General features: G+C 38.6%; 1 protein-coding gene across 1 annotated transcript in view; it reads right to left on the bottom strand.

The window, feature by feature from the left end:
- Positions 1–829: 829 nt before the first annotated feature.
- fam219aa (family with sequence similarity 219 member Aa) overlaps positions 830–9,462 on the bottom strand; it is a 66,916-nt gene continuing 58,283 nt past the window's right edge. The window contains exons 4-6 of the mRNA XM_034167087.1: positions 9,220–9,300; positions 4,894–4,948; positions 830–1,836 (exon numbers count right to left, since the gene is read on the bottom strand). Of these exons, the coding sequence (XP_034022978.1) occupies positions 1,678–1,836; positions 4,894–4,948; positions 9,220–9,300 (295 nt within the window). The 3' untranslated portion in view covers positions 830–1,677. The remainder of the gene's footprint in view (positions 1,837–4,893; positions 4,949–9,219; positions 9,301–9,462) is intronic.

Below are 9,462 nucleotides of genomic sequence, written 5' to 3'. Positions count from 1 at the left end.
TTGCAAAAACCTTGTAACTGTTAGAATGGCATAAGCAGTTAGTCTGGTCTGCTTAGGCCATGCTTCTTCCTCAATATCATCAGAGGAACAGCGCTGTTGTGATATGGCACTATATAAATCAAAAATCATTGAAATCTGCCAAATATTACGTGCTTTGAGGTAAGAGTTACTGGTATGGTGAAATTACAGGTAATTAATAGAATCTTGGGTGAACGTCTCCCCATAAAAGCAAGCAACACTACACTATTTGTTAAGACATAATTGAGTTCAAAAACTACGTTTTGGCAATGTTATGGTGCCGTCAGAAAAGCTATGAGATGGTGCAAGTGAAAATTTTCATTGTGACTTGTTTAAAATTAGACTTAATAATTACTATTAATAATAACAATAATCTGGTCAAACACCTGTTCCTTAGCACTGGGTCAGTAATTTGGGGGTATTTAAAAAAAAATCTTGTGAACATGGCTACCTGCAGTACAAAGTATGAACAAGTGGGAGTAATGTAAACAAAACAATGTTCAATACTGTAGAGTAAGAACTACTTTTTCAACTTCATAGAAAACATCCAACAGAAGAATGTATCAACAACATAGAGTTGAACTATGTCAGGTGCCAAACAGTCACCTTTCACATTATGAATATTCCATTATAAAAAAAAAAAAAAAAAAAAAATCAGGAATTGTGAAATGCTTTCTTGAATCTTGAACATTCACTCATGTCCGGACTAACATGAACATAAAAAATGGATACCAAAGTATAAACTGTTCTGACCATATTTCTGTACTCCCATTTCTCTGATGATATTACAGTCAGTGAAATTAGGTTTTAAATTACACCTCACACACTGTGTAATCAACACAGCACCATGTATTAGAGTTAAAGACTTAACATTAAGGTGCAGGGTTGATAAGAAACATGCAAAAACTAGTATGTGAAACAAGCAGCACAACCTCAGGAAAACACATAAAACAAATCATCATGTTGCTACTTTAGTGTTTAGACCTTACTTACATAAGGATTGGAATATTGTCATTTAGCACTACTGTTCCTGAACATAGCTCAACATATACACGTTAATTTTCATGTTTGACACACATATATACACAGGAAGACAAAGCAGACTAGTTCAAAGAAAAATGGGGAATAACATTATTGGCTACTGCAAAACTTCCTAAAACAAAACATCCAGCTGTACTGAATGATTATAAATTACACACCAGGAGAATATTAATTCCATGGATGGTGCACTGCCACAGAAAGGAGACATAATCACCATGATAAGCTTTGTAGTCAAGTTCTTTTCCTCATGTTTTTTTTTTTCTTCCACTACTGTGCACATTCCAAATAGTCTGTGTGTGCCACAATGTCTACAACCTTGAAACAGAAGTCAAATGATGGAAAAGCAAAAGTAACTTTTCCATGTTTTCCTTGGAGGAAAAGCTTCCACACAAATCCTACCATAGGAGGAATGTGAACAGACGCTGTACATACCGACCCGTATCGCAAGGCGCATCCTGTGTCAATCACTTCTTTTCCCTTCGTGTCTGTCAGCAGCAGTTATTTTATTTCCAAAAGTGACTACTCTGTGCTGCCAGTGTAGTAGGAAGCTGGCCTCAGGGCAGGCGGCAGGCAGGAGATGTTTAATTATTTTCATTTATTTATTTGGGGGGAGTGTTACTACTGGATTTGACAAGCTGTGGAAGGAGCAGACTGGCAGCACATGCAAGTAGGATTGACTGCTTTAGGAGGGATCAGATCCAGGTCTTCATCATCAGGGATCTCATCTAGTCGGTAGCCATCTTTCAGGAGCTGGATGTTTAGGTCCTGGTTGATCTGCTGCAGAAGCAAGACAAGCGGAGACAAAGCATCAGCCAGTGGGCAAAAACACTGATCAAATCCCAATACTCAGACTGACCTTACTGTAAACTGGTACTTAAGAGGTAAAACTAATGAGGCCTGCATCATAGCACAAGCACCTTTTGCTAGTTTTCAATTGATGCAGATGTCATTTCATGCCCAGCGTCCACATTCTTTAAACAGTAAAAGTTCTCAGGCTCATTTGTGCTACCATGCGTGTGCTGGTCCTAAAATGAGGTGTGGTCAGGCAACGTGTTAGTGCACTGCTCTCTTGAGGCAGCAGAATTCCACTGTGACATACTGTGAGCTGCAAGATGGTCTGTGAGTATACTATTAAAATATCTCTTTTTAAATTAATATCATACTCCAAAATTTAACAGATCATAGCATAGATGTATTATTTTCATTAACTCATATGTAAATCAATTTTTTTTTTAATTTGAATCCCGTTTTGTGATGCTACTACGGATGACCACTTTAACACCGCTTTACAACAGGTTTTTCTTTTTTCTTTTAAATGAAAAATGATCAGCATCCATCTTGTCAACTGTCAAGATGGATCAGTGGCTGAAGACAGTTCAGTTAAACAAAACTAAACTGAAACATCTGACACAACAGGCAAAGTGCATCATCCTGATGCAGGTGGTTCAGCAGCAGCAAGTAGCATGAGAGAGAGACACACATACCCAGTGAGTAAACAATACTAACTGTAAAGCTATTGTTAGGTGGTAATTTGTAATATACTGTTGGCATGATAAACAAAACTATTGTTTTTGGATATTTGAGGAGGTAAGTGAGCCATAAGATGTTTTTTCATTGGTTAAGTGGTCTTTGGACTGAAAAACTTTGAGAAACACTGAAAAAAAAACACCAAAAAGAGTTCAGATAATCCGATAGCAGATAATTATCGGAGCAAATGTTTCTGCTATCTGATTAGCTTTTCAGAAAAGTTTTAAAACCATCATCGGCCCAATTATCTTCCGATAAATTTATTTCCGATAAATTTATTTCCGATAACAATTACTTTGCAGGTAAATTTTAACGGTCAAAAACGTTTGTAAACCCTAAAAATCAAACATTTTAGTATGTTTGTTGTGTGTCTGTAGCCACTGAGCAGACTGGCTCTCTTTCGCTTGCTGATGACATCATCATTAAGTGCAAAACGTGATTGGCCGGTCGAGGCAGGGAGCATTGTGGGTAGTGTAGTTCAGGTTCACTCTGGACGTTACAGTGACTTGTCCACTCGACATAAAAACAAAACAGACTAATTTTAACATTATTTTATTTTATTTCTTTGTGGCTGTAATTTAATCGCCAAGACTCGGTGGGGGAGGGGAGCTCTCACGGCGTAGCTGTGTGTACAGAGGGAGGGACTTTTCTTCACCTTTAGACACTGTTTTGGATTTTAAAAAAAGGATGCTTTATGTGGATTATTTATTCAGATGAATCCCACTGAAACTAACAGGTAAGAATTTATATTTACTACGTGTATTTTACTCTGCCAATCAATGCATTAATGGATGTATTTCAGTTGTTTAAGCTGCAGGGTTCAAAGCGTGTGAAAAAAGCAGCAGCTTTTAGCTCTTAAATTATGGTGTATCTAATACTGAGATAAACTATGACTTCTAATACTGTGCTTTACTGCTTTTGAAAGATGATGACAGTGTTTGGAGTTTTATTTATTTATTCATTTTTCATGTGTTCTTTGTGTTTGTGATGCTTGAATTTACCCAGAAGCCCCTGCGGCACTTAACGTGAAACTGGTTTATCAGAAGCCGACAGTGTAATCTGATGTGGCCGCATCCAAATCAATAATAGTTATCGGTTAACTGTAATAAAGATAAATGTCTTAGCAGTTTATCATCACAAAAGATAACTTTTCAGTTATCTGATTAATGGTTATCGAAGCTACGAAGCTAACATTTTGGTTAGCTGTGCCCACCACTGTGTGTGTGTGTGTGTGTATAATATATATATATATGCAAAGGTTTGGGCAACCCTGACATTTTTCATGATTTCCCTTTATAAATCATTAGTTGACTGGATCAAAAATTTCAGTTAAATATAAAGCAGATGAACACACTGATATTTCAGAAGTGAAATGAAGTTTCTAGTATTTACAGAAAGTGTGCAATAATTATTTAAACAAAATTAGGCAGGTGCATAAATTTGGGCAGGCCGAGAAAAATCTCATAAGCTGAAGCGAAGGATGGTGAGAACAGTCACAGTCAACGCACAGACCTGCTCCAAAGACCTACAACATGATCTTGCTGCAGACAGTGTCTATGTGCATCGTTCAACTATACAGCGCACTTTGCACAAAGTGATGCTGTAATGCAGAGGAAGCCTTTTCTGTGTACATGCAGAAAAGGATATATACATACATATATATATATATATACATACATATATATATATATATATACATATATATATATATATATATATATATATATATATATATATATACACACACACACACACACACACACACACACACACACACACACACACACACACACACACACACACACACACACACACACACACACACACTGTACTTGCCACTTAACAATAATGGATAAATGAGAAATTTAAAAACAGTGAATATAATGGCAGAAGGAAGATACCAAACCACAATGGAAAAAAAGTGGAGTAAAATACTAAAACAAAGAAAGCACCACAGACTAACATAATAATGTCATGTGTGATTTTCCACTGTCAACAGAATGCACATTTGGTCAAATGTATATGTGAGATGTCTGCATCGCTTTGTGGAATTCTCATTAAATTGTGCATTTGTCCCTTACTGTTTCATCAATGAGAATTCTTAATACCTCTTCAAAGATTACTGTCATTTTAAATATCTGACAGTGCCAATATGTTTTGTGAATGGGTGCACATACACTTGGTACAAGTATGGAACTGGGTGATCAGGCAGTGATATTTGTGATTTCAACATGGGTGCTGGTAACAGGATGACGGAGTAGTAAACAATAGCCTGTGTATAAATACCTGGTCCCTCAGACATCTCACCTCGGCTGAGGAGTATCCCGATGAAGAGTATCTGGACATGTCAAAGTCATCATCGCTGGAACACAGAGGACATCACTTAGGCATTCGAGTCTCAAAAGTCAAAGGTCTAACTAATGGTCTCATTTTAAACCTGTTCCTTTGACACAGTGTGCATAATGCCAGCTGATAGGTGCCAAAAGAACCTTAGGGGAAACAATGTGGATGAGGAATGTTGAGAAAAGGCCCACTGAACTTCACCTCTCCAAGCTCTTTCGGTTTCTACATATAAATGTAGCAAATATCAAACACACCTACAGTTTAACGATACACACAAATAAACATACTTTTAAGTTTTCCAGCCACAGAAGATTAACCACCAAGAGCAGCGATATTTGTTTTTGTTGCTGGGGTTTCCCCATGATGTCACTGTGGATTCCCCCAACATTTCAATGTTTCCATAGAGAATGGTAAATGGACTGCATTTACACAGCACCTTTCATCTGAATCAAAAGAGCAAAATGCTTTTCAGTGATACCTCACATTCTCTCTCTCTCTCACACACACTCACACATCAGGGTGCTGCCTTGCAAGGCACTCACTACACACTGGTGCAACTTGGGGATTAAGGCCCTTAGTAATTTTCTAGCTTGACGGAGGTTTGAACCGAGGATCCTCTAGTCTCAAGCCCACCGCTTAACCACTAGACCATCACCTCCCACAGGAAACAAGTCAAACTATATTTGAATAAATTATCACCTACACAACCAGATATAGACACAAACCTAATACTGAGCTATTTCTCTTTCACTATAAGAGAAGTTTAGGAGCATGCACTGATGCGGCGCCTTACCACATCCACAACACCACAGAAACGCCTTGAGTTCTGGATAGCAACCACACAGGCAGAAAACTGATCCATGCCGATATCTCTAACCATCTATCTGCCTCAGCCAAGTGAAACATGGGCGTCGGCTTTCTCCGGTCTCTAGGTTTATCAACACTCAGGCGCCTGTGTGCTAGATCATGCACAAAGAAATGCACCACAAGGTCAAAGTGTCAAAGCTGTCCCTCACAATGCAAGCAATACTCCTCATCTTAGTCTCCCTAAGCAAATTGCTCTTTGGACACAAAGTCATTCCAGCCGTTGGGAAATACTCCTCTGAAGAGATCTCGTGCAACAAGCCACTGGTTAGTGTAAAAGTCTTGCAACCATACACTAAGTCAAGTAGCACCAGGATCCTAAAGACTTGGACATTTGCATCACCAAACACCTCTATTAAGCAACCTCGTGACACAGGCATCTTGATCTCAAAGGCCAAAGACCTACAGACCTGAATTTTATTGCTGAGGTAAGTGAATGTCTCCACAAGTTCAACACTTTCACCACATACAGACACACTTCTGATGGCTGAGTCCAGGACACTCAGATTCTGAGATTCCCAAATGCTGTAAGAATTCACCAATTCTGCAAAGATGACTGCATCGTCTGCAAAGTCAAGATCAGTAGCATACCAAGTTAATTAAAAGCATTTCTCCATCATCTAATGACAATGATTGTTATCAATAAGATTAAAAACAGGAGTGGCTAAATACTAAAAAAAAACAAAAAACAATATTTGTTACAGTTGCGTTCTATCTCATGCTTCATGTGATTGATAAAATATTCACATTTCCAAGTCAATGGTTTACCTTTAGCTTTCCACAAGAGAATCTGTTGCACTCTTTGATTCATATGTAGCAAGATGGATGACCTTAATGATTTTCAGCTGGTGGGTTGAGTGCAGCCAATCGGTGCAGGAAAGAGTTTGTGGCAGAGTGCACTCTATTCTCTCTTGCTTGCTGGAGAATAGCTGCAGGTGTTTGTTGGGCGTGTTCGCTCCCATGTTCCTATGAAGACAGGTAGGTGCCGGCTACAGCTGCGGACTCGTTTGTGTGTGTTGCTAAGTGTTATGTGAATGAACGACAGCTCCCTCTGTGGGTTAGGGTTAGGGTTAGGGCTGGGTGCTTGTGGCGGTTTGACGCTCTGGGGCGGTCTTGATTCATGGCTGACTGCTGTGACGGATGGTTCAGTATGTACTGTGGGAAGTGAGGCTCCTCCTCCTTCAGATATTCATTATTTATGCTTATCTGTTTAAAATGTAGGATTGTGGACTGAGCTGCGGAAGGAAGCCCTGCTGCTTTGCTCTGATGTTCTGCTGGGAGATTTCACCCTGCGAGGCCGTTTGGATGTGCTCTAACTGGGAAAGTTCTGTCAGTCACACACTGACAGCTGCGTGTGCTGCTGAGCTGTGTGGCACAAGGGCCCCCTCGTTTTAAATAGTTTTACTGTGAATAAATTCTTTTGTATTTTGGAACCACTTCTCTGTCTCATATGCAGCGAACCTGTGTGTCTTGAGTTGAAGTTATTTCAATTGGCGGGTTCGCCGGGTGAAATCCCCAGGGTGGTGTCAGAAGTCCGACCTATCATCTTTATTCATGATTTTCAATTGTTCTGATGATTGAAGTCACTCGTCCGCTACGCCACACATACACAAATACTGGTTTTAATGATGTTGAATACATATTTCACACACGTTCAGGACAACATACATGACATGGTCAGCTTTTACATATAAATGTTTCTGTAAGGTGCATTTGGCAAATTCAATGGCCAGTGGCCAAATGCAGTCCACAACAAACTAATATCTGTCATGTGAAGCAGATGAGATGATTACTTGAATATGAACTTTGCACATACATGTATCTTTATTCATTGTAATACTTACTTTAAATGCAAATGAAGTATTTAACCAAAGTGATGCCATGAGTGCTGTGAAGCCTGTTTTTAATTCTTTATGCATGCCACCAATGTAAGCTCCAAAATTATTATACAGCTATTCTCTTCAATTTGTGTGTCATATTGTAAATAAAGCACATATAATTTCAGCAATAATCAGGTTTGCTCTTCTAGTTAATCAGAATACAGATTGAGTAGAATGTCTCCAATTTGACAATGAATCTAGTCATTCACATGCACATTTTTTCTCTGTTGATTTAGTTTGGCAAAGACATGTGCATCAAACAAACCCCATGATTATTATGACTATAAATGTCAGCAATAATATATTATAAAACTCGTAATATGTGACTGTTGTTTGTGTTAAAATGGTAAATGGACTGCATTTATATAGCAGTTTTCCATCTGCATCAGATGCTCAAAGTGCTTTACAATAATGCCTCACATTCACCCTGATGTCAGGGTGCTGCCATACAAGGCGCTCACTACACACCGGGAGCAATGAACACACCCTGTTCATGTATGTCTATGTTGATTCATGTTGTGTTATTGAATTGCATTATACTGTCAGGTTCCCATATTTCTGCTTTGGAATGTGTGAAAAATATCTGAAATGTTTTACATGTTTTCAAAGCAGTCTAGCAGATCTCCACAAATTTACATTGCAAAGTATGATGCAACTGACTGAAACACCTGAAATCCAAACAAAACCTGGACATTTTATGTAAATGAGGATTTGATTCTCGTGCAGATTTTAAAAACTAATACCACAAATGCACAAGTTATAAACAGCACATTTTAAACTCTTGTGCTTACATTAAGTAGCTAATATTCAAAGGATATCAGTGTTTTGCCATTTAGCAACATAATGTTAGAATTTAACAGTAATTTTAACTGAAATTCTGAATTAAATATACACAAGTAAATGAGTGGCCCTTTGTTTCATGGCAGTATGACTCTTGGTGTGATTGAGGAAAAGCATTTGCATGTTTGTCACATTCACAGATTCTTATGAATATTTCAGGAGCACAGAATCCAGCCACTGACCTTTCACACACTGTAAGCAAATACAACAAGAAGAAACTGTGCATTAATCTAATCCTGGAAAATAAACAAATAGCTGTCCTGTGTAACTGTTGAGGCAGAAAGCTTGTCAGAGGGAATTCATGATGCAATTCATGTTGTCAGCTTGGTCGGCTTCAAGCGAACACATTTCATATGGCAGTTTCCTTCATGTAATAGCATACAGAGCACAAAGGGTGAGACTCATCTGTGTCAATCCAGAGCTGCTGCACCCCCATCCCCGGTGATTTGCTTCTCTCTGCATAAATTCTCACCCCGCTATCCTCTAATCCGGTGTCCTGGGAGAGGTTTTACATTTTTAAGATCCCTTCTGTTAATAAGTTGCTCTGCACATCATACTGAAACAGTACGACTCACAAGACCAGCTGCTTGCCAGCCAATTCATGTTTTTATTTTTTGGCTGCTTTTTAAGGCTATTCTTATGTTTCTGGATTTCTAATTCTGGTGTTCTTTAACTACATGGCTGACCTTAATTTAGATAAACATACCTATCTGTGTCCAGTGCAACCAAGGGCTTCTCATCTGGGCTTTGGTCTAAAGAGGAATAGCCTTTGTTTGGCACCACCAACCTGAAACAGAACACAAATAATAGCTCAGTATTAGAACTATAAATGACACAAGCATTCAATGCTCTCAAAACATAAAACTCACCTAAACAGTCATCGTATAAACTGGATACTCGTGCTCACTGGACAAAAGCAAATGTCCCAATGTTTTTGTATGGTTTTCCA

Source organism: Thalassophryne amazonica, chromosome 3 (assembly GCF_902500255.1).
Source record: "Thalassophryne amazonica chromosome 3, fThaAma1.1, whole genome shotgun sequence".
In the NCBI taxonomy this organism is placed as follows: Eukaryota; Metazoa; Chordata; class Actinopteri; order Batrachoidiformes; family Batrachoididae; genus Thalassophryne; species Thalassophryne amazonica.
This window is presented reverse-complemented; position numbering and strand designations above follow the sequence as displayed.